Here is a 26,889-nt window from a genome sequence, read left to right on the forward strand (position 1 = left end):
GCAACTTCAAAGTTACCTGAAAGATTGGTATTCTCTTACAAAAACAAGGGTGATGTCATCTGGCCTCTTCACAGAGTTCTGAATTCTGAAGGATTCAGTTCTCTAACAAAAATATATGGATCTATGAAGAGGACTGGAGGATTTACACCACCTGCCAAGCAAATGGTACTAAAGAGAATCCTTGAGATCAGGAAGGAATGGAACTCAGATGCTAGTCTACAAAGAAGGCTGAAAATTCCCTACACTGGAAAGAAAATTCATCATGAACCTACTCCAGTCATGGAATTCAGGGACAATCAAGGTGTTAGGAGATTTTTCAGACCTAAAGATCAACTCAAGGTTGCTAGCTTGAATACTCTGAAGACTCTTCAATCCAAGCTCAACAGACAAGATAGTGATGAAGAATGGTTCTACAGGATCTTTCAGAAACAGATCAATATTCTTGAAGAAAAACTTAAGTCCAGAAGAAGAAGATCTTCTAGGAACAAGTAACTGCTCAGTCTAGAGGAGCATAATCATCTGTAATCTTTTCTAACTCCAGTATTTAAATTCTGCATTTTATTTTATTAATGTTTTGTTATCATCAAGTGTAGAATTTATGTCTGCATCTTCTCCAGTCATAAATTGGGGGAGATTGTTAGGAATCAATAATTTTTGATGATAACATAAACATTTTTGTAACATGTCTTACTTAGAATCTTTATCAAATTTCAGTTGTAATTGTTACATTTCTTGTCTTTGGGAATTATCAACGGATGGGTAGAATAGGATGGCTAATTGTAAATATCCAATGCCATGTAATTTTATCTAAGTGAAGGATATTCAACTGATGAGATGTAACTGTTCAACTGATAAAGACTGGATGATGTTTCAACTGATGAAAATCAAGCATTCAACTGAAGACAAAGTATTCAACGGATAATGCTGAGGAATTCAACTGATGAGACTGGAACAGCATTCAACTGATGGAGTTTGTAATTCATTCAACTGATGAGCCAGGCATTCAACTGATAAAGTCAATAGCAGTTGAAAGCAACCAGAACCTTCAACTGATGAAGCAAAGAGCAGTTGAAAGTGACTAGAGCTTAAGTCTGACAAATCACATGGATCGAATTACACTAAAATAGACATGGAAGCCTAATTAGGAAAATAAAGAAGAAGCAGAAACATACTTATCTCATGCAGTGCAATCTGGATCAAATCAAGATTATGGTCAAAGATGAAGACATCTCAGAAAGCATGCATAAGACAAAGTTGTGCAGCATTGTTTTTAGATTAGAGTGCATTTTGTAATCTAGCTAAAAGCATTGTAAAACTTGGAGTATATAACCAAGTTAGTAGCATCAGTTGAACTTGTTCAAATTACTTGAGAAAAAAAAAATTCTGAGAGTTAGAACTTGTTTTGAGTGATGAACCAGCAGCTGTGCGAATTGTAAAACAATCCACAGATTCTTCTATATAAAATCTCACGGGTGGATCATTCAATCCACCCGTATTTTTAATACTTGGTGTTTTCCTGTTTATTGTGTTCTTAGTGTATTGTTCTTGAATCTTTTAAATTTGTAAAAGATTGTATTCAACCCCCCCTTCTACAATCTTTCTCATAGTTGGTGTAAAATAACAGAAGAAATCAATATAATCAACAATGAGGAAGGTATTGCCAAGATTCTCACATATGTCTTCTTGATCGATTCCTTTGATGACTCGTTCAGATTCTAGTGATTCTTCTTGACGTTCTAGTGATCACTTGCATATATTATCGTTGACTAGTAATAGCCTCTGAAGATCCCATCATTGATATCGTTGTCGGTCAGAAGTCTTATCCAACTTTATACAATCATCACCATAAAGCGTTGATGTCTTAACTCGCTTATAAGTACTAGATCGAGGAATCTAACACGAATTCTATGCAGCTCTAACGCTCACCACTAAACTATATACAAAGCTTTAAACTCGAATTTGTTAACACCTCTATTCTTTCACCAATTCTAGATATTTAGGACAAGAATCAAAAGCTGACTCTCCAAATAATACTCAACACTAGGCATATACTATAAATGATATATTCGACTGTGTGAGAATCTCTACGGGTCCGACCTCAACTGTTTCTAGCTTGAAGGTTCTGCTGATAGGTCCAACTTCGACTCTCTTGGAATGATTTAACTCTAAATTGGTCAATATACTAGGGACCGGAAGAACTAGAAATAGGAATTGTGATGTCTATAACTATAAATAGTTAAACTTAATCATCTAGCTCTATTTTATTCTGCTTAGAAAGACTATCCCCAAATAGTCTTACGGTACCTTTATGTGAGGTTACACCATTTAATCCTTTTTATCAAACTTATTATTACAATCTACATTTTGATTTCAATAACTTATAACCTGTAGCTCTGATATCAACTGTGACATCCCTCAGATCTGGGGGCCGGGTCTATATCTGGTGCCATGTGTAAATAAAAAATATTCAAAACCTGTATTTTTGAAAGAAAGTAAAAACAAATATTTCAAAACCTGGATATTTAAAAAAATGATTTAAATTAAAATCAATTTCACCTCCTGAAAACAGGATCGCATACAGGTTACAACATTGAAATCATAAACTAGAACTATCAAATTTTAATTACAAATTAAACTACATTATCAGCTAAACCTCGATAAAAAGAATAGCTGATAACCAAATAAACAAATCTAATTTCCAACTGAACTGAATTGCAGAACTCCAACTGCATCTAGTCTTAAATCATCCTGGATACTCTACCTGACCATCTGCCTGAAACTCAACCACTTGCAATCCTTGCCTAGTCTTAAGTGAATCATCTTTATCCCTAGATGAAAAAGGTTAGAAGGAAAAGCAAGAATGAGGAACAATGCTCAGCAAGAATATGATAGGCGAAAGCCAAGAGATATACATTTTAAGTGAATTAGAATGTTTAAAGTAAAAGTAAACTCTAGGTTAAACATGATGTTGTAAATCAACAGTTTAGTATAAGAGAGTGAAATGGTATACAATAATAAAACAATTCTACATCAATATATGAATTTAAAGCTGTAGAGATAAAAATAAATTCCATTATCTTTTGAACATAAGATAATCTGCTTTGAAACTCATCAATATTTAATTGGGTATAAATAAGACACCTGGCTATAATAGATGATCAGTCATGCTATAGTCCATAAACCAAGCTTATTCAGCAAGGTCAACAAATATTACAAATTCCGGTAATCCGGGCTGAAGGAGCCACCTTTCACGCTGGGTCGATGTTTGAGCCTCTTACGCAAAAATACCCAATATATTAAATTTAAAAGCTACAGCTTTAACATGATTTGGATATTCAAGAATTCAAGTGGCTTTTCTTGTAAAACAAATTTATTTTGTAGCACATCCAAATAGTTAGTACTTTCAGTAGTTTGTAAATCTTTTATGAAAATCGAAGTTTATATAGCGTGTCAAAGGTATTATCAATTCAACTGAAGGTATTCAACTTACTGGACATGCTTCACAAAAATGATGTTAAGATAAAAATGAATCATGTTATAAAAGAGAGTACATGGTCAAGAGGATGATAGAAATTGCTTATTCTTAACTACAAGAGAAGGATAGAAATGCTTGCCTCTAATATGAAAGAGAAAGGTAGAAGTACTTGCCTTAACTCCGATGTTTAGCCACGATTCTAATAGCACTATACTGCACAATCATATCTTTCTAAGTAGCCTCTGACAATACTCTTTCTACCTCTGCCTTCTCAAATCATTCTTTCTTCAACTTGCAACACCATCAGATTAATTATGAACATTCTCGATATACACGTCTTGATCTATTCAAATTGAATGCAAGCAGGTGGAGACCATTCCTTAATTGCCGGAAACATAGCGGCGTTGGGGCGTCGGACTCGTCGGCCAGAAAAGGAATCCGATTGACATAGCGGTAGTGAGATAAAGCGGCACCTGATTTGGACAGAAGAGGGGGGGTGATGCTGCGAGAAGAGAAACAGGGTGATGGACTGAGTTGCGGGGAGATTATGGCAGGAGGTTAAAAAATAGTGCAGGAGTCTGGAGAAGTTGAAGGGGAGAGGCGGTGTGATATAATGGGTTTTAAAAGAGAAATACAGAGGAGTCGTGTACGTCGCTTAAAAGAATGAAAGAATAAACATACTTGTTATACCCAAAAGAATCCATGTACTTAGTCACCAATTAATCTATACCCGCTTTTAACTAATTTACGGAGATAACTTATTAGTAAAACTTCTCCCAAAAATTACCGCAATATTTTTATAAATCCAGGAATATTATAAAACTAGTAAAATAAAACTTTTGGGATTTATAGAGCATTTTAAAAATCTATACAAAATTTAGAAGTTAGCTGCTTTCAGAAACTAATTAAAATTCATGTCCTTGTAGAAATATTTTTTTTTTAATATTTTAAAAACTCCTAAAAATATTTATGATCACTATCGAGCAATTAAAGCAAATTATCAAATTATCTTTGTATTTTTACAAATATAAATATTCATTTAGGCGGATAATAAATTCAATATAATAATATCAAACGCAGAAATAAATGCACACACATACATAATCGTACACAAATAAATCAATTAAATCTCGTAACAGATAATTACACGATCAACAAATATTTATCCCATAACCCCAATGACTAGGAAAATAATTTAAACAATATTTTTGAAAATTATCAAACTAGAATAAAATATTGACTTTCATTCCTCATTTTCCTCGAATAATCCTGAATAAGAATAATAAAATAATTTCTAAAAATTCGGGTCGTTACAATCTACCCCCCTTAAAAGGATTCCGTCTTCGGAATCAGCAAAAAACAAACTAGAGCGTACGATCTCTATAATCCGTAATACCCCTTTCTGATATAACAATTTTCTTAATCGCTGCCGTATACCCGTATTGTCATCCGCTTTTATCCATGGTACTTCCTGGTATAAAGTCTCAATTCATATCGGCAACATGGTAGGCATACCTCCAAACTATTAGAGATAACGAGAATCTTGAAGATTTAAAAGTATGACAAATTTCATATATCGAAGCAAATATCACGTGATTGTGGTCATATGATTATGAGAATGTTAAATAAATCTCATTTGAAATTGAGATAACTGAGAGACCAATATGATCTGATGAACTCAGTGTTGCGTGTCTAGCTTAAGACACTACTAAAGGTAGTTAACCTTCTTATAATATACAACACACACAAGTGATGGAGTCTCATCCAACTCCTATCACACAGACAAGTAGTCCTTGTGTCCCCTATAACGAGGGTTGTTCACCTAGTTACAGTATAGAATATGAAAGGGTTCGAAATTATCAAAATTTTATAGATTCTAAAGTTGTTACCAGTAAGCACAAGTATCATTCGAGAACTCAAGTGAAAGGTAAAAATATATTCTTTATCGAATATCTTTGTGAAAGTGATGTCAGAACAAATCATTGATGGGGAAGAAATCAATATAATCAACAATGAGGAAGGTATTGCCAAGATTCTCACAGATGTCTTCTTGATCGATTCCTTTGATGACTCGTTCAGATTCTAGTGATTCTTCTTGACGTTCTAGTGATCACTTGCATATATTAGTTGACTAGTAAGAGCCTTTGAAGATCCCATCATTGATATCGTTGTCGGTTAGAAGTCTTATCCAACTTTATACAATCATCACCATAAAGCGTTGACGTCTTAACTCGCTTATAAGTACTAGATCGAGGAATCTAACACGAATTCTATGCAGCTCTAACGCTCACTACTAAACTATATACAAAGCTTTAAACTCGGATTTGTTAACACCTCTATTCTTTCACCAATTCTAGATATTTAGGACAAGAATCAAAAGCTGACTCTCCACATAATACTCAACACTAGGCATATACTATATATGATATATTAGACTGTGTGAGAATCTCTACGGGTCCGACCTCAACTAGTTCTAGCTTGAAGGTTCTGCTGATAGGTCTAACTTCGACTCTCTTAGAATGATTTAACTCTAAATTGGTAAATATACTAGGGACCGGAAGAACTAGAAATAGGAATTGTGATGTCTATAACTATAAACAGTTAAACTTAATCATCTAGCTCTATTTTATTCTGCTTAGAAAGACTATCCCCAAATAGTCTTACGGTACCTTTATGTGAGGTTACACCATTTAATCCTTTTTATCAAACTTATTATTACAATCTACATTTTGATTTCAATAACTTATAACCTGTAGCTCTGATATCAACTGTGACATCCCTCAGATCTGGGGGTCTATATCTGGTGCCACATGTAAATAAAAATAATTCAAAACCTGTATTTTTGAAAGAAAGTAAAAACAAATATTTCAAAACCTGGATATTTAAAAAAAATGATTTAAATTAAAATCAATTTCACCTCCTGAAAATAGGATCGCATACAGGTTACAACATTGAAATCAGAAAGTAAAACTATCAAATTTTAATTACAAATTAAACTACATTATCAGCTAAACCTCGATAAAAAGAATAGCTGATAACCAAATAAACAAATCTGATTTCCAACTGAACTGAATTGCAGAACCCCAACTGCATCTAGTCTTAAATCATCCTGGATACTCTACCTGACCATCTGCCTGAAACTCAACCACTTGCAATTCCTGCCTAGTCTTAAATGAATCATCTTTATCCCTAGATGAAAAAGGTTAGAAGGAATAGCAAGAATGAGCAACAATGCTCAGCAAGAATATGATAGGCGAAAGCCAAGAGATATACATTTTAAGTGAATTAGAATGTTTAAAGTAAAAGTAAACTCTAGGTTAAACATGATGTTGTAAATCAACAGTTTAGTATAAGAGAGTGAAATGGTATACAATAATAAAATAATTCTACATCAATATATGAATTTAAAGCTGTAGAGATAAAAATAAATTCCATTATCTTTTGAACATAAGATAATCTGCTTTGAAACTCATCAATATTTAATTGGGTATAAATAAGACACCTGGCTATAACAGATGATCAGTCATGCTATAGTCCATAAACCAAGCTTATTCAGCAAGGTCAACAAATATTACAAATTCCGGTAAGCCGGGCTGAAGGAGCCACCTTTCACGCTGGGTCGATGTCTGAGCCTCTTACGCAAAAATACCCAATATATTAAATTTAAAAGCTACAGCTTTAACATGATTTGGATATTCAAGAATTCAAGTGGCTTTTCTTGTAAAACAAATTTATTTTGTAGCAAATTCAAATAGTTAGTACTTTCAGTAGTTTGTAAATCTTTTATAAAAATTGAAGTTTATATAGCGTGTCAAAGGTATTATCAATTCAACTTACTGGACATGCTTCACAAAAATGATTTTAAGATAAAAATGAATCATGTTATAAAAGAGAGTATAGGGTCAAGAGGAAGATAGAAATCGCTTATTCTTAACTACAAGAGAAGGATAGAAATGCTTGCCTCTAAAATGAAAGAGAAAGGTAGAAGTACTTTCCTTAACTCCGATGTCTAGCTACGATTCTAATAGCACTATACTGCACAATCATATGAAAGTAGCCTCTGACAATACTCTTTCTACCTCTGCCTTCTCAAATCATTCTTTCTTCAACTTGCAACACCATCAGATTAATTATGAACATTCTCGATATACAAGTCTTGATCTATTCAAATTGAATGCAAGCAGGTGGAGACCATTCCTTAATTGCCGGAAACATAGCGGCGTTGGGGCGTTGGACTCGTCGGCCAGAAAAAGAATCCGATTGACATAGCGGTAGTGAGATAAAGCGGCACCTGATTTGGACAGAAGAGGGGAGTGATGCTGCGAGAAGAGAAACAAGGTGATGGACTGAGTTGCGGGGAGATTATGGCAGGAGGTTAAAGAATAGTGCGGGAGTCTGGAGAAGTTGAAGGGGAGAGGCGGTGTGATATAATGGATTTTAAAAGAGAAATATAGAGGAATCGTGTACGTCGCTTAAAAGAATGAAAGAGTAAACATACGTGTTATACCCAAAAGAAGCCATGTACTTAGTCACCAATAAATCTATACCCGCTTTTAACTAATTTATGGAGATAACTTACTAGTAAAACTTCTCCCAAAAATTACCGCAATATTTTTATAAATCTTGGAATATTATAAAACTAGTAAAATAAAACTTTTGGGATTTATAGAGCATTTTAAAAATCTATACAAAATTTAGAAGTTAGCTGCTTTCAGAAACTAATTAAAATTCATGTCCTTGTAGAAATAAGTTTTTTTAATATTTTAAAAACTCCTAAAAATATTTATGATCACTATCGAGCAATTAAAACAAATTATTAAATTATCCTTGTATTTTTACAAATATAAATATTCATTTAGGAGGATAATAAATTTAATATAATAATATCAAACGCAGAAATAAATGCACACACAAATATAATCGTACACAAATAAATCAATTAAATCTCATAACAGATAATTGCACGATCGACATATATTTATCCCATAACCCCAATGACTAGGAAAATAATTTAAACAATATTTTTGAAAATTATCAAACTAGAATAAAATATTGAATTTCATTCCTCATTTTCATTGAATAATCCTGAATAAAAATCATAAAATAATTTCTTAAAATTCGGGTCGTCACAGTTATCATAGATAACTTGTATGTATAATTATTTTATAATAACCTAAAATACAAATTATTTTAATATTAAAAATAATTATGACATGATAACTTATTATAATAATATATAAATTTGTATGTTAAAAAAGGAAATATTTTTTATATATAAAAGAAGGACTTCAATTAAAATATCTCTTAGAGCAAGTCCATTAAGTTACCTAAATGCGCTCCTAAACTCATATTTGGATAATGTATCAAAAAAAAGGTGTTCGAACACCATCCTAGCACATCCTCAGATTTCGTAGTCATTACCTATTGTCAGGTAATCTCTAGTCATTACTTATTTAATATTTATAAGAGATAATTGCATATCGCACCCTCTAACTATCATTAAAAACGATATTGTATCCATACTTTGGGAAACTCAACTCGCACCCGCTATCTTTACATTTCAATAACGATACGCACCCCCCTCCGTTAAATTCCGTTAACTTCCATTAACTTCCTTTAAAATACTCCTCCGTCTCAATTTACACGTCCTTTTTACTTTTTGAGGAGTCAAATTGACTGATATTTAACCAAGTATTAGAAAATATTTATTTATTATATTAGGAAATAGTAAGTTACATATTAAAATAGACTAGATTTACGTTTTGATAATTTTTTTTAAAATTTTTGTGATCAATTTTTTCCAAAAAAATAATTAAAATTTATATATTTTATTCAATAGATAAATTTATGTATTATTTATAATAAATATCACATAATATTTAATTTTTTATATTTAAAATAGTGTATATTTTAAGTACTTAATACAAAATCACTAAAAATTTAAAATCATTTGATATGTAAAATCATTTTGACTTGGGGATAGCTTAATTAAACAAAAATTTAAAAAAATATCATCAAATGGTAAATTTGGTTTATTTTAATATGTGACATTCTATTTCCTAAAATAATAAATAAATATTTTTTAATAGTTGGTCAAAAATTAGTCAATTTGACTCCTCGAAAAGCAAAAGGGACATGTAAATTGAGACGGAGGGAGTATTTTAACGGAAGTTAACGGAGGGGGTGCGTATCGTTATTAAAATGTAAAGATAGGGGTGCGAGTTGAGTTTCCCAAAATATGGGTACAATATCGTTTTTAAACGATAGTTAGGGGGTGTGATATGCAATCAATATACTTATATAAAGGAGAAGCATGGGTCGTTTAGGTGGCGCCTCTCAAAGAGCTCTGTTCTATTTTTCTAATTTTCTAGAATTTTTGGTTGGAAAAATATCAGAAATAAAAACTACCTTTTTTAATTTTGGATATATTGAGAGAAGTTTCAGAACTACCTTTTTAAAAATATCAAAATCAAATCAGAATTTAAAACTATCATCGTATTTTTGGAAAATGTGTATATTAAAAACAGAAAGTATTTTTGATAAGCCGGTTTTTTCTCAAATCAACTCCTTTAAATTTAGGTCAAACATCATAAAATTTAACACACACAATTTTCTTTTAGCTTATTTGTCTTCTCCATCTAATACAATAATAAGTTACACTATGCTAGGTTTTGAATGGCGATAGAGGTGATTGGCTAATAAGATTAAGAGTCTGTCGGATGTCGAAGTCGACAAATCCAAACACCGGAGAACAATATAGTCTTGACATGATATTGATGGATGAAAAGGTCAATAAATTGACTGTTAGTGATATATGTTTGTTCGTTATTCTTTTATAATATTTGTTTTGTTCATCGGACAAGTTTGTTGTTAATTTTTATATAGTTTACTTTGTGTACATGAAAATATTATTCATACAACACTTCCACAATATCTGTTTGCTCGGTTCAAGCATCTTTTAAGTGAAAGCTGCTTATACGGTATAAAAAAAAAATAAAGGTTAGGTTATTGCAAGCAAGGGTAGTTATAGACCGCTATCTCACTTCATGATTTATATATAATATTATCTTTTTCTTTATTTATATTATTATATAGATGTTGGTTGCTTGACATGCGTGAGTGGCATCAAATTTGTCAATGGCGGGTGGAAAAATAGAGATCTAAGAATCGGCGGTACAGATTAGTAAGTTTTTGAAAAGTTGCTTTAAATCGTTAATTACATGTAGAAATTTATTTTTATTTTTATTACTCATGAATTATAGTCCACTTTTACAAATTTATATATTAATATTGGTATAGCATCGAGATGTTTCTAATATAAAATTTATTTTATTTACAAATATTAATTTTAAATTATTAATATAATTTTTATAGGCCACCGAAGGCGCGGTTTTACAACTAGTTATCTCTATTTATAAATATAAAAAACATTTCCCTCCGTCTTACTATACCTTTTCTCACTATTGCTCTCAAATTTATTACTAAAATAATAATAGGGGAATAAATATAAGATTGCTACTGAGTTAACCCTTTCAGATTATCAGGTGACTAAGAGTCTAAGACTAACTAACATTTATTATTATATATTATTCATTATTCTTGTTGAGCCGCCTCTGAACGTGGGCAGTCAAGAAAAAATAAGAGCAGAAATGGAATAGAACCGAAAGAGCAGCGTCGTAAAGAAGGAAAGAGAAGGAGCTTAGGGTTTGTTTTTATCGAATATCTTATATCTTGTGTAGCTGTGGAGAGATTGAACCTCTCGAATTGTTGATTACTCAGTTTTCCAGTATTAGTTTATTGCCTGTTGCCTTGAGAATTGTGTTTTTATCGTGCATAGTGCAATCTGTCTACTAAAACATCACAAAAATGCTCCTACCGAACACGCAACTAACAATGCACTTGAATATTTAAAAGGAGTTGACCCGACTGAATATTTAAATTTAAAAATGGAAACGACAAGTGCCTAGGTACATGCTGGGCTGCACAACTTCCTCATTGTTTATGCAATGATACTATGGTCGCGTTATTATAAGCCAACTTCTGAGTTTATAAATTATAAGTACTTATTTTGTATCGTTTGTGTAAAAAATCAAGAAGCACTTAAAAAAAGTTAGGATTATCAGCTTTTGTTTCAGGAGTTCTGCTTATTTACCAAACAGTTTAATCACTTATAAGTCTTAACTTGCTTCTGACTTTTACTTCACTTTTTTATTTTAAGCAAAAAGCACTTATTTTAATCTCACCCGTAGTGCAACTGTCAAAAAGCTCGTTTCCATATATAAGAACCATCGCCTCTTGCTTCATGCCCCAAAGCTGAAAGAAGAGCCATGATTCAATCACTCAGTTCCTCATGCTTCTCCTCTACTGTCCATCTTCAACCAGAAAGAGGTACGTACCTCCATATCTTCATTTTTACGTGTTCACTTGCTCCTACATCTTCTCACCTCAGTGTAACACAAATGTTCATCTTTTTCTTCAAATTTGTTTACTCTACAGGTATAATAATTATGATTTTCTTTTAAAGTTTTTCTTTAGCAAAAGTATATTTGTTATATACGTAAGAAATTAATGAATTTCAGAGATTTCAACAAATAATATATACTATAGGACCTTGTTATAACATTAATTAAGAGCATCTACTTGTATTAACTTTTATTAATCCATCATATAGATCGATTAAAATACAAAACTGCTAACTTTTCATTAAAATATAATAAAAACTGTTATGAGTGATAGTCAAATACGTGCCTAGACTTCATTTTGCAATTCATGAATTTTAGGGGGAGTTTCAAGTTTGGCCAAGTTCAAACTATGTTTAATTTCATAAATAAAGAAATGAATTATCAGTTATAAGTGAATTAAAATTTATAATTTATCAAAATATTTAGATAAGGTGACATATTAACTATTTAAGTGTTTGGTTAGTTTCACTTATAAGTCACTAAAGTGTGTGGTAGTTTAAATTTATATTATTTTTACATAAAAAATCAAATTAATAATAATATAAGATTTTATAATTAATACTAGAAAATGTTTTACACATTCAGAACGTAAAAGATTAGTTAAAGTTTTTTTTTGTCACCTTCCCAGAACTTGTAAAATTCATCAGCTTTGTACGTACTCCCTTTTTATGAGATTCTCAGAAATGATTCTGCTTTTATACATAGAGGTAAAGAAAAAGGATTTTCTCGTAAATAACTAAGTTCAAAATATTTTTGTAAAATATTATATTTTTTCTAAATATTTTGTAAAAATATCAAAATTTAAACTCGTTGCTTTTATTTCTAAATAATATTTTTGAGGTTGTGCGTGATTCAGGTAATCACTAATATAGTGATGGAGTGCCTCTTTATGAAACATTACCTAAATATGAGTCTAGGAAATCATTTAAATAACCTATTAGACTTGCTCTCATATGTCATTCTACGTATTGTAATTTATTTTTTACCACTTTCAAATAACGTGACTCCATTTAAATTATTCATGTGTCATTTATAATACTGAATAAGTGTATCGTTCAACATACAAGATCAAGTGCTTATTTCTTTTATATTTTACCAAGATAAGAGATCGGTTCGATTTTGACTTTGTATATAATTATTAATTTTAGCATTAGTCTAGAAAATGTTGTTTGAAAGCAGATATATAAATATGTTGGAAATCAAGAAGATCAACCACTAAATTTATGACACAACTCTAAATATTTTGATATATTAAGAAAGACACTTATTGAAAACTTGTTATAGACTTCATGTACAACATAGAAAAATTAAAATGAACTACACACTAACATAATTAATCTCACGGAGCAATCAAACGATTAATTGACTTTGCAGATATAACAACCACATAACATATTGGGATTACCGCATACCTTCCAACACGTGAGTTTAGCCGACCGTAATAATAATTAAAAAAAATAAAAATCATTAGGAGATTAAAATGCAATAAAAAGTGTAGAGGAAAATATATTATCCTTGTGTCGTTCATCTTCCAATCTCGAAGCACATACTCCTGTCTCCTCCTCTTGGCTTCCCCCTCCATGACTCCTTTTAATTATACGTATGTCATTATATTCTCTAATAATACCTCATACAATTACTTCAATGTTAAGGGTTCTATGGTTAATGTTTCTATGTGGAACATGACTCTATACAAGAGATTTCTATTTCTAAAATCGAATAGATTTCTAAAGACAAAATTCGTAGTTGACTAACTTGATTTATAGTACTGATCAGACACATTTATAATGGTAGAAAATTCAATTATCTTCACATGGGTTGTTAAATCGCCCAAATCCGTCTTTTAGAATTCTATGTATGATTCGAACAATATTTCTTTTGTGTGTAGTAAAATAGTTATGAATTTTTTTTTGAATTTTTGTCATATCCTTTTAAATTTAGAATTACTTTCTTCGTATAATAAAACATTAAAATTTAATTAATGAATATTCAATTAGGTATAAAATATACTAATATGAAAGAAATATTATCTAACAGTATATATATATATATATATATATATATATATATATATATATATATATATATATATATATATATATATAGTCCCACTCCAATATAAACCAAATTAGCCTAAAAACTAAAAACCAGTTTCTGGACAGTTTTTTATCACTATTTTTAACTACAGAAATCACTAATTTGTACATAACATATCACTAATTTATATATAGCATATCCCGCGAATATAAATACATATATATACACATATATGCAACGTATATGACCATCATCTTCACCCAAATCGTAATAACGGACCTCTTACCACCATTACCAGACGTTTTCATGGCTTGCCACCATTGTCTATCATCACCAATAGTCACATACACTTTCCATCATAACTTACAAAAAACGACTACTTCCCATCATCATACAAATTCTCTTGCGGCTTACTACCGCCAAGAACCTTCCTACGGATGAAATTGATCATCTATAATCGATTATCAATAGTTTAGATAAGTAGATTTTCTCAATTTTGATAATAAAAATCGCTGTTTACATATTGTATAAAAACAGTGATTAGTGTAGTATAAATTAGTGATACCCGTAGTTATAAATAGTGGTAGGAAAACTGATTTCTAGTTTTTATTTTATGAGTGGTTTTTATTTGATCATGAGCCTATATATATATATAGAGAGAGAGAGAGAGAGAGTCATACTCCAATAGAAACCAAATTAGCCTAAAAACTAAAAACCAGTTTCTGGACAGTTTTTTATCACTATTTTTAACTAAAGAAATCACTAATTTGTACATAACATATCACTAATTTGTATATAGCATATCTCACGAATATAAATATATATATGTACATATATGCAACGTATATGACCATCATCTTCACCCAAATCGTAATAATGGACCTCTTACCACCATTACCAGACGTTTCCATGACTTGCCACCATTGTCTATCATCACCAATAATCACATACACTTTTCATCATAGCTTACAAAACTAACGACTACTTCCCATCATCATACAACTTCTCTTACGGCTTCCTACCGCCAAGAACCTTCCTACGGATGAAACTGATCATCTATAATCGTTTATCAATAGTTTAGATAAGTAGATTTTCTCAATTTTGATAATAAAAATCGTTGTTTACATATTATATAAAAACAGTGATTAGTGCAGTATAAATTAGTGGTACCCGTAGTTATAAATAGTGGTAGGGAAACTGGTTTCTAATTTTTATTTTAAAAGTGGTTTCTATTTGATCATCAGCCTATATATATATATATATATATATATATATATATATATATATATATATATATATATGTATGTATTATCTCTTTAATTATAATTATAGGTTTTCTTATTAAAATTCATTTATGTAGTTGACACTCAAAGTTGCCTATATATCCACGTAAGTATAATTATAAATAGATATATAAAATTCAAACAAAAGTTTTAATAAAAATATTGTTGTAGTGAAGGTGTAATTCCTTTGAAAATACAATAAGTAGTAGCTTTTCAATTTTACATCTCAATTTTTTAATTTTTCAACATTGATTAAGGTGTATAAAAAATTCATTATATTTTGGGGTTTGCTCATAAATACCCAAGTCCAAAATTGTTTTTACAAGAATACTACATTTTTTTTTAAAATAATTATTAGAAAATCAAAATTTTGAAAATATTCTCAGAAAATTTTAAAAGATAGTAAAATCGCAAGAAAAACTAGTATTTTTGATAAATTCCCTTCTATTTTTCTGAGAGTATTATTTTAAATATATCCGAGATCTTTTGATGCAAGAGATAACAGAGAGTTAAGTTCTATGGAGTAGACAAATATATTGGAGTATTGGAGTAAAGAATTTGAAAAAATATAATCTTGTCATCTAAATTTAATTTTTTCTGTCTTACAATATTTGTAAACATACGACAACATGCAGATTATGTTCAACAATGTAAACATTATAATCAAAACGTAGAACAATTATTTTTATAAATCAGAGAATACTATGTTCTGCAATGTAACTAATAAGCAAAAGAGAATCTTAACACTTGTTAAAGTTAAAAAATATTAAATATTGATTGATATTTTTGTTTAAGACAATTTATAAATGATGAATTACATAAAAATTTGGATAATGAAAAAATATTATTTTTGATTAAATTAAAAAATTGTAACTCATTCTCCAATACTCCAATGTTTTTCTTTAGTCCATAGAACATAATTCAACAGATATATACCCTTTTTATTATCATCCTTGGAAATCATATCTCCTTCTCCCCATCTTTCTTTTCATAAAAACAATCAAGAATGATTTAAATATAAACTAGTTTCTCAAGGTCCTTATGAGATACTTTTAACGTGCATGATTAATTTTTAGTTATATACTTTATTACGTCAAATAAAGCTCATTGTACTGGTGATATTGGAAACTGTTACAATTTATTTATTCAGCTCAGTCTGATCGAGACGACTAAAATCCTAAGTCAAGATTTAACTGCAACTGCTGGGACGTAAATTTGATTAACGCTTAAAGTGAGATGAAAGCAGCCCAAGCTGCACGTCGAGTCTTAAAAATGTATGTATATATATATATTAGGCTTAATGACCTTTTAGCACTCAAAGTCTGGTTGGATGTTCCGATGCGGCGTCGATGTTTAAAGTCGTTCGATTCAACCCTCCAAGTTTTCCGAATGTACATTTTAGCCATTATGGCGAAACTTTAAGGGTTGAAACTTTAAGGTTTGAATCTTTAAAGGTACAATAGTGAAACTTTAAGGGTTGAATCGAACGACTTTAAACATCGAGGCCGCATCAGAACATCCATCCAAACTTCGAGGGTTAAAAGGTCATTAAGCCTATATATTAAGTAGAGATAGATGTTCACGAACCTTGAAATGTTACTTACATACATACATACATACATACATACATACATATATATATCAATGCCAATCATGCATAATTTATGCCGGTTGATTAGTGATTAGAGACCCATGAAGAAAATGTCGTATTTTTGGGAAATTTACCCACTATATTATGAAATCTGATACACTGTTTTCGAAGAAAAGCACTACATGAACTGGACACAAAAAATGGGATCAAATGTCTCATATATATAATTTGAAGGAAAATGCTTGTTGTACAGAATTGTATACAAAATTTTGTACATTATGACATGTGATAGATTTTAATTGGAATGAGTCCCATGTATTCACATTAACAATCCAATTAAAACATTCCACATCAATTGCCGTTTCATTATGTCCAAATTTTTTTTACACAATTCTGTACACCTAGCACTACTCTCATTTGAAACTACCGGGAAGATTTAGTGATCCATGTTTTAAGTATAGATAAACTCAAACTGGAGTATACAGAACAGCTTTGAATTAGATCACATCTTTACTAAACAAATATATTGTGCAACATCTATTTTAAAATTTAAAGCCGATGTTTGCAAATGTAAAATTAGCCATTATAGATTGTTATGGCCACTTAAACTATATCGATATTTTGTAGGCGCTCTTACATCGCTTCGACGCATGAAAAGAAATAGGATTATATTGAATGGAGACAAAAAGAATATTATCTTTACGGGGTTTTCAGACCACAAAATCTTGGATCCAAACAAGAGTTTTGGCAACAGTTGTGACAAGCGAATAGCACACAGAATTGGGGCCACATCAGATGGTGAGTTTGTGCTACAGCCAAAAGATGATATCAAGAAAATGTTGACGGCTATATACAACTTTTCTCGTCCATACACGTTCATTGGCATAGTAAGTATTATCGCTCTTGTACTCAATTTAAATAAAGGCTATTTGAAATCGACAGACTTTAAATAAATTTCCAACTTTTTGCAAAGCAGATTATTGCAATAAGTTCGGTTTCTCTGCTGCCTTTCACTTCACTACGAGATTTATCACCTGCTCTTTTTGTAGGATTCTTCCAGGTAGAATATGATTTTGTTTTCAGTACATGTCAAAATAATAAATAATATTTTATTTTTGTGTAGCTATAAAATTTATGAGTTTTATTTTAATGCAGTCTTTGATCCCATTTCTGTTCTTGAAAATCTACGTTGCTGGAATAAATCAGGTGTTTGATGTCGAAGTAGACAAGGTAATAAAACTACTTGCTTGATTTAAGTAGACAAAATTAAGTATAAAGTTTAGACTATTTTGATGTCTAACTCTCTTTGGTTTCCTCATTTGGCAGATAAATAAGCCTTATCTTCCTCTAGTTTCGGGAGAACTTTCCATGGGGCAAGGGAAAGCAATTGTCTGGGCATCTGGTTTTATGGTTAGAAATTAAAACACTCTATATTATCATTTTCTTAAATTATTCCTGTAGGGTTAAATATTATTTTGCGGAAAATGTCAGGTACTTCAAGAAATTTTCCCAATTTTTTAGACCTCCTTTATATATATAATATATTAATCACACAATCACAATTTTACACTTATCTGTCATATCTTTTGATAAAGAAATTTGTAAAAATTTATTAGGCTATATAACATTAATCTTATTTTGTTTTTCACTAAAAGATTTATGATATATTGAATGGCCACATATGCGTTTTCACTTTTTGACATTTTCCCCGTCAACCGATTATCTATGAGGACTTGATAACTAAAAGAATTATGAATTAACTAATTATTATTTTATATCTTCAATTTTAAGGGCCCAAAATTCGAAACTTTAATATATATACAAATATATAATATAGACCACCATTACAAGGCCTTATTGTATAATTATCGATTTTATTATAAATTCTATTATAAGATACATATAAAATGTGATTTTAATATAGAATATTATAACGTATATTTATCATAAGTAATTTAACACTTAATATCTGAAGAAAAAAGTGTATTTTCAAAACTGATTCCACAGAAAAATATTTCCGGATGATTATTATTCTGTTAAAGAATCATGTTGAGATATTACATAATTTTAGATGATTTTTGGAATAAAAAATTGTATAACTTCGTTTTCGATTTAATAATCAAAATTTGTAATTATATTCCATAAAAATATAATTATATACATATATACATATATATATATATATATATATATTATGTATATAATATATATGTTTATAGTGGTATACTATGGAACTCAGGTAGGCCCGACAATTTGACACGTAACATGAAACGAAACGACACGAAAAAGATAGATATGGGTTTTAATTTTCGATGTACGAAACATGAAAGTACACAAATACGAAATTATACAATAGATTTCGTGTCGAAGATATGGGTTTTCATTTTGGGTACACAAAATACAAGAAAGTACAAGAAATATCTGTACATAATTTAATTATATTATATATATGTTATAATATATTAATTATTAAATATATTATTATGTAAAATATATATATTTATATGTATATATAAATGTATTTTATAGATACATTAACAAATTTGTATAGAATTGCATACAAGTATAAATATATTATTCACATTTAGTAAAATTATATAAGAAAATATATATTCAATCTATTTTTTGATTAAAATTATATTAATATATTTATATATAATATACAGGAAAAGTACACGAAACGTTTCGGATCGGATATGGGTTTCAAATTAGGTACACGAAATTAATAACGGGCGGATACGGGTTTCATTTTCGAGTGCACGAAATACGAAAATACACGAAACGAAACGATTGCCACCTCTAAACTCAGGTATGCCATCGAGCTACCCTATATATATTTATTACCAATAACTTTGATCTATATTACAATTAGTTCAAAATATAAATGGACTATATATCTCTAGTTGGTGAAGTTATCAATTAAATATTTAGTTCTGGATATTTAAGTTTGCATACCAATGAACTGTTTATATTTCTTTTTTATATCTAACTGAATGTTTTGTGCTGGCGTGCAGTGCTTGGCCGTGGCAGTGATGTTCAAGTCTCCACCATTGTTTTTTGGAAATCTTACACCTTTTCTATTAGGAACTGCATATTCTGCTGATGTATATATCACATATATTTCCTTACTTTTTACATCTTATAGTCCATAACACTTTTTTTGTTGCTAAAATTTAAATTCTCTAACCTTTGATTTGAAGGGGTTACGTATTTCCTAACTTTGTTCCTCGCAGCTACCTTATCTCAGATGGAAAACAAAGCCCACCCTTGCTGCATTAAGTATCGCGGCTCTATATGGACTCAGTGTTAATCTTGGCGTCTTCTGCCACATGCAGAAATATGTGCTTGGTAGACCATTAGTACTAACCAAGTCCTTGGGCTTTACTGTCACTTTCTTCACTCTGTTTTCAGTGGTTATTGCCCTGTCCAAGGTACATATACTTTCTTCTTTTACAAGATATTTTGCGATAAGAAACTGTTTATTCGGTTGTAAGAACACGAAAATATCTAGCAATGTTGAGGATTATAATACGTTATTGCATGAAAAGGAAGATATTTGGATTCAATATGCTAATCTGAGTATCATCATCTAATGCATGCTACAGGATATACCTGATGTTCGAGGAGACCTAGCATTTGGCAACCCAACATTTAGTGTCAAATATGGTAGAAAGAAGGTGTGTACACCTCTCTCGACATGAACCCAATTGGATTTCATTATGTATAACCGACATGAGCCATTCTAGCATAAAACATCCATGTTTAAGTTTCTCTTCAAATTTTCTGCCATCTAATATATTCTTTTGCTAACTATGTTTTCTTGATTTCTATAGGTGTTTTCTGTGTGTTTAGCCATCTTGTTGACTGCATATGGTTCTGGTATAGTGATCGGAGCTTCGTCCTCATTTCTCATATGCAAGCTTGTGTCTGTAAGTTATTTTGGCTAAGTTTCTCGGGTATATATCAACGTAAAAGGCCTATCCCAAACCTGTGCAAGCATATAGGAAACTAGAGTACTGTTACATTGCACTACTATGTTAAATGACTTTGGGTCAAGCAGAAAACATCCTAAACAAATTGGATACTACTCAAAGGTATATAGTAGATATCATGACAACCTCAATCAAAACGGAAAAAAAGTTGTACAAACTTCAAAATAGTACCAATAAATGTAACAACTTTATGGCCTGTTTTGAAATTCTATATTTGATCAAATAGCCTATTTGGGAACCCAAATTCATTTTAAAATCTAGATTTGATCAAATAACCTATTTGGGAACTTGAATTTAGATTTCATTTGAAATCCAGATATTGAAATGTTAGCATAAATCCGAGAATGTGAAATGACAACTCAAATTCTGTCATTTGAAATCTATCATTTGAGATGAGATACATATTTCCAAACACCCTCTTATGGTATTTGAACAAGTAATGAAAGTTTAAGCCTAATTGCCATAAACGTTAAGGTTTTCCCTTTCATTCAAAGTAGAAAAGGGCCATTTCTTTCAAGGTCACAGTTACTATTATTATGAAAAGGCCACAATTACTAATCCTTTTTGAATCTTATAATAAATGCCCCATTTTATTAAATGATCGCTATGTGATCATGTTCAATCTATTTAATTTTGTCACACCACACCAATGTTTTCTTAGTTAGTAATACTGTTTTGCTTTTCTTTCAGGTGATAGGCCACTCTACACTTGCCTCCGTTCTTCTACTTCGAGCAAATTCTCTTGATCTCGATGACGATGAGGCCACACAGTCCTTTTACATGTTTATATGGAAGGTACGTGGCTATCTGTTAGATTTGAGTGCAAGATATCAAGTTTCTGCACATAGTAAAAATAATCAATTCAACACAAGATTTTAGTAAATATTACTCATATTATATTACTCTAGGAAGTGATTATAGCTACATATATCTACAAAAATAACTAAATTCCAATAATGCATTACACATTCTCATGATAAAAATGTAACAGGCGGAATTTTCATTAATTTGATGCTTTTATGAACTCCTTTGCAATAGTGTATATTAATAGCTTCAGAAATACGTAAGGAATAATATCGCGTTCTCATTTATCGTCTCTTCTAGCAGTGTGTTGGATGTTGTCTTAATACTCCTCCGTCTCTTTTTAGTTGTCACTTTGAATTTTTTTTTACATAATTCAAGGTAATTAAGAAAATATACTTTCACTTATTCTTTTCAAATTTTCTTTTTATGAATAGAAATATAGACTATAAACCTTAATACAGAAAAAGAAAATTTAAAAAAATAATAAGTGGAAATATGTAATCTAATCACCTTAGATTACGTGCAAAAAGTCGAAGTACAACTAAAAAGCGATTGAGGGAGTATGCTCATACTTTTTTAACATAATTTAGACTACATACTCCCTCCGTCCCACCAGATTCTTTACAGTTTCCTTTTTTGGATGTCCCATCCAATTCTTTACATTCCAAAACTTACCAAAAATAGTCAATGGGTCCCACCACTTCCCAACTTTTCCTCCCTTTTCACACTACTTTTACTCCCTTTTCACACTACTTTTACTCCACTATCTCTCTTTTATTCATTAAAAATTGATGGGTCCCACCACTTCATCCACTTTTCTTCCTCTTTTCCACTACTTTATACATATTTCTTAACCTCCGTGCCCAAACCAAACGTAAAGAATTGGCTGGGACGGAGGGAGTATATTTTAATATATAGTTTTACTTAAAAAGAAGATTTAGTTATATTTTTGTTCTTATGCTTGTACTTTTTTAAATAATTATTAAGAAATTCTAAATGATACCTTATCTTAGACAATTTTAAATGGTGCCATTCGTATTTTCCCTTTTTAAGTGAATACCCATATATTTTAAATTTCATAAAAAAGTTAAATGCAATAAGGGAGGGCGAAAATTTCTACTTAAATGTGGTTATGGATATGGATGGAAAATTTGTGGTTAGGGGTTCGATATTCGTGAGTGGCATACATTTCTTGAGGGCCACCAACCAATGCAAAAACCACTCAATTTACATGTGTTGGGTCTAGTAGGGTGGCCCGCATCCTGGATTTACTTCTAAAAGTTCCTCGTCAAAAAAGAAGAAGCAAACATATTGTTGGTCCTAATACGATTGTAGAGACGGGTTGAATACAAACGTAAGATTTTTGCGCGGAATTAATCTGATTAGAATAGAACTTGGAAATCATATTTATATTAATTAATGAAACAAGGTTCAAGTTAAATAGTTATTTAAGCTTGAAAGTCGTTACAGAATTAATATAGTTTAGTTTTAATGTCCATTAAATAATTTAAAATAAATTTAACATGAAGTATTCTAGTTTAGTGATTAAAACAATCAAGGTGATCAAACACAACAATAAGCAAATTTTGCAATTTGATAAAGTGTTTACAAATTTTCTAACACTAGAAATGAAAAACCACTTCTACAATTTATATAGAAATAGTTGTACTTGTATGACAATTGATTGTCTTGAAAAGACAATCCATTCAGACAATTTAAATGGTCAAAAAGACAATTGAAATGGCTCAAAAACATTTTTAAGATAATCTAAACAGTGGGCAAGACAATTGTAACACAATCTTAAACTCGGTATGACAATCCAAGTGTCAAATCAACTGTCCTTTTTTTTATTGTGTGCCTTAGACAATTCATAAAGACAATCCACTTTAAGCTTGCAAGACAATCAACAAAAGCTTAGTATGACAATTGGTGTAGCTCGGTAAGACAATCACTATCTCGGTAAGACAATCTTGTCAGCCTGATTGTCTTGCCGAGAATTCATCTAGCAAGACAAACAGATTGTCTTGCCGAAATTTCTAGCAAGATAATTGATTGTCTTGCCGAAATTATCAGCAAGACAAACATATTTTCCAATATAAATAATTAATAAATTATTTTTCACTTATATATATAATTAAAATAATTCATGAATTAAACTACTTCATTGTGAAATAATTTAATAAATAAATTACTCAATTAAAATAAATACTTAGAGTAGTGAATAAATATTTCATTTCTTCATCATCAAAGTCTTTGTAAATTATAAATTTTCTTCTTCGGTTGTCTTTCGACTGAACGACCACCTTTCTTTGATGTTAAATATTTAATTTAAATAGTTGACACACAAATGTACTGTCTAGTTCATCTGCGCCTAGCTAAATTAAATATCTTCCATCAATTAAACATTTAAGTTGTGGACGCTTCATCGAATTTTCATATTCAAGTATGTCTTCATAACTTTGTATCAAATGGAATCTTCTGAGTAAATGAATTTTGGAAAATTTATACCTTCTGAACTCCTGGAGATGCTACAAAAGATTATATGTCACTGACGCCTGTACATATTAATGAACTTCTTTCAGTGGAGTGCATCAATCATCTTGGAATTCTTTTGACAAGTAATTCCAATCATTCACTTGACATTCTTCGTACGAATTCCGGTTTACAGCACTTGCTATTTACCTTTATTTTTTATCTGAGTTAAGTTGTCATCTCGTCAATACAAATAGGCTAAAAATATGCCTTACAATCTCCCCTATTTGTTTGTTAAAGTAAATGCAAATTTTCTAGATGATAACTCAACTAACTGATAAGATAAAATAATAAAATAGAGAATGTAAATAGCAAAAAAATTTGGTACAATATTTAACAATTTTCCAGATATCAAACATTAAAATAGATTACAAGATATATGTTCCTATAGATTACAAGATATATGTTCCCAAACGATTGAACATATAGACAAGTTTTCTATCTTGCTAATCACCACTTCTCCCTTTCTACTTCCTAACTCCTATGCGCTGGAGTAGGTGGTTCATCTCTAACAGGGTCCTCAGGTAGGACTTGTTCACGCAGTGTCCTTCTTGATTTAGCACGAGCCAAATGAAATAGTACTTCTTCTTCCTTAGGGTCTTCATAAAAATTTGTTGGCCGAGAGAACTTGACTTTCGATATTTTCCTAAAGTAGGATTTGATGTTCTTCTTTGTTCAGTATGCCCTGATATGCTCAGCAGCGTCAGTCTTTTCTCTGCTTCTGAAACCCTTGGTTCTCAGCAGAGTCTCCACTTCCACTAGGTACTTCACTTGATACTTTGATAGAGAATCCGCATCCAAGCGTAGAGTACTATGTTACCTATCCTTGTGGAATCTAATAGAGTACGGATCATTAAAAACTTGTGGACTATTGTGGACTTCCAACTCACGAATCATGTCCCTTAGAAGTTCATTCAGCCCAGATCTCCCTCTCACTTTGCTTAGAAACACCCAGATTTCAGATACAGATAAGTACATGAAGTTTTCAACTGAACTCTGTGAGATCCATTCTTGTAAATGTACACAAGGATGTGCCAGTTTTCATGTACATTATCCACAACAATAGTAACAAAGTCTAGTTCTGTTGTCAAAGCATTCATGTATTCAACAACATTATAGTTTTGACACATCAGTCTATTGATGAGGGAGTCTAGACCTTTGTTTTCAAAAGGACCTTGATGAATCTGGGAGAAGATTTTCCATGTAGTGTCTCAGTTTGCACCAAGCTTCCTTTGAACATCTACTCTTCTTTCTTTTAAAGCAGCATTCCATAGCTTCTGCTTTTCCAACTTAATTTCTTGTTCAGTTGTTTTTTTCTCGTCCACCATTTTTTTTGAAGTTCTTGATTACGATTGATTTAACTGGACTTAAACAGAATTATTCCGCAATTGAATTAATCGAACAAATTGGTATAGACGTATTCAACCCCCCCCCTTCTTCGTCTGATTAGACCTAACATAAAGACTACAGGGTTAGTCATTATAAATAGTTGTTTCAAATTATAACTGAATGGGAAAATATTTTTTTTTGTCAAAACCGTATATTACAGTAACTTAAATGAAATATATCAAATATGGTATGTAAATTGATCGATGGGAGATGAAGAAAAATACAGTGAAGTCGGATTTCAAAAAAACAGTGAACCGATTGACGGGAAAAATAAAATTAAAAACGGAGTCATTGAAATCATGTGTGGGAGGGTACATGTTTATTGTGTGTGGTGAATGGTAGGGGGGCCATTAGATCAGATTGATCTAACGGCTTAGATTGGTTTGTAGTTTGTATTTTACTTTAGATTTGTATTTGATCACTAGCATATACATATGTGTGTGTGTGTATGTGTATCTTACCCGTAAAAAAAATGAATGAAAATAATCTTAAATGAATATTGCGTATCAAAATTATCCTAAATTTGTCCACAAAATCTGCTCAACATGATTGACAATTTCTTCGTGATTGGCTGTTGGCTTATGATTGAAATAAGGACAAAGACGCAAAAATTATGGCCTAACATGTTTAAGTCACCATAAAGTATATTCTCTGCATACACTGAACTGCCGAATATAAGTTATTAAATTATCCTGATTTTCATATTTTACCTGCAGCTGTTTTATGTCGAGTATGCGCTTATTCATTTCATTCGTTGACAAGACACAAGAAAAAGGGTGTTTCTACGCGGATATAGAAGGACACATATCCATTAACATGAGATGTACATGTTTTCGTATATGAATAGTTTTATATGTATTTCAATCAAACAACAAAATTGTATAATTTAAATTGAAACTTGTACTATGATTATCAATATTAACCAACTTTAATATAAAATTATATCTTTCTGATATTGTGTATCATCTAAGTGGTGGTCGCTCCTAGAGTTTGTTTGAGGGTCTGCATGATGTACAATTAAATTAATGATATTTTTCTAGTGACTAAATGATGATTTAGTTATCTCCCGTGTAGTATATATTAATTAATTTAGGTTTAGAGCTTCAAATGATTTTAAGAGTCGGTTTGAGAATGGTGTTAAAAACTATCATATCATTAGAAAAATTGTTGGTAAAAAAGTGTTGTATGAATTAAATAAATTTTTGGTAAATTTGTCTTATATTTGTATAATTTGAATTAGAAGATAATTTTTTTTAATATTTTTGGTGAGGTTTGATAATGGAATCTATGACAGCTTCCCGCAAAAGTTGAAAAACATCTAATT

At 30.7% G+C, this 26,889-nt stretch overlaps 1 protein-coding gene across 1 annotated transcript; it reads left to right on the forward strand.

The window, feature by feature from the left end:
- Positions 1-11,704: 11,704 nt before the first annotated feature.
- Positions 11,705-26,518, forward strand: LOC108226481 (umbelliferone 6-dimethylallyltransferase, chloroplastic). Its single transcript, XM_017401447.2, has 11 exons — positions 11,705-11,863; positions 17,476-17,735; positions 17,825-17,908; positions 18,004-18,078; positions 18,175-18,258; positions 19,863-19,952; positions 20,082-20,279; positions 20,454-20,525; positions 20,682-20,777; positions 21,531-21,635; positions 26,282-26,518. The coding sequence occupies exons 1-11, from the start codon at positions 11,803-11,805 to the stop codon at positions 26,321-26,323; spliced, it is 1,167 nt and encodes a 388-aa protein (XP_017256936.1). The 5' UTR covers positions 11,705-11,802; the 3' UTR covers positions 26,324-26,518.
- The last annotated feature ends 371 nt before the right edge of the window (positions 26,519-26,889 follow it).

Source organism: Daucus carota, chromosome 6 (assembly GCF_001625215.2).
Source record: "Daucus carota subsp. sativus chromosome 6, DH1 v3.0, whole genome shotgun sequence".
Lineage (NCBI taxonomy): Eukaryota > Viridiplantae > Streptophyta > Magnoliopsida > Apiales > Apiaceae > Daucus > Daucus carota.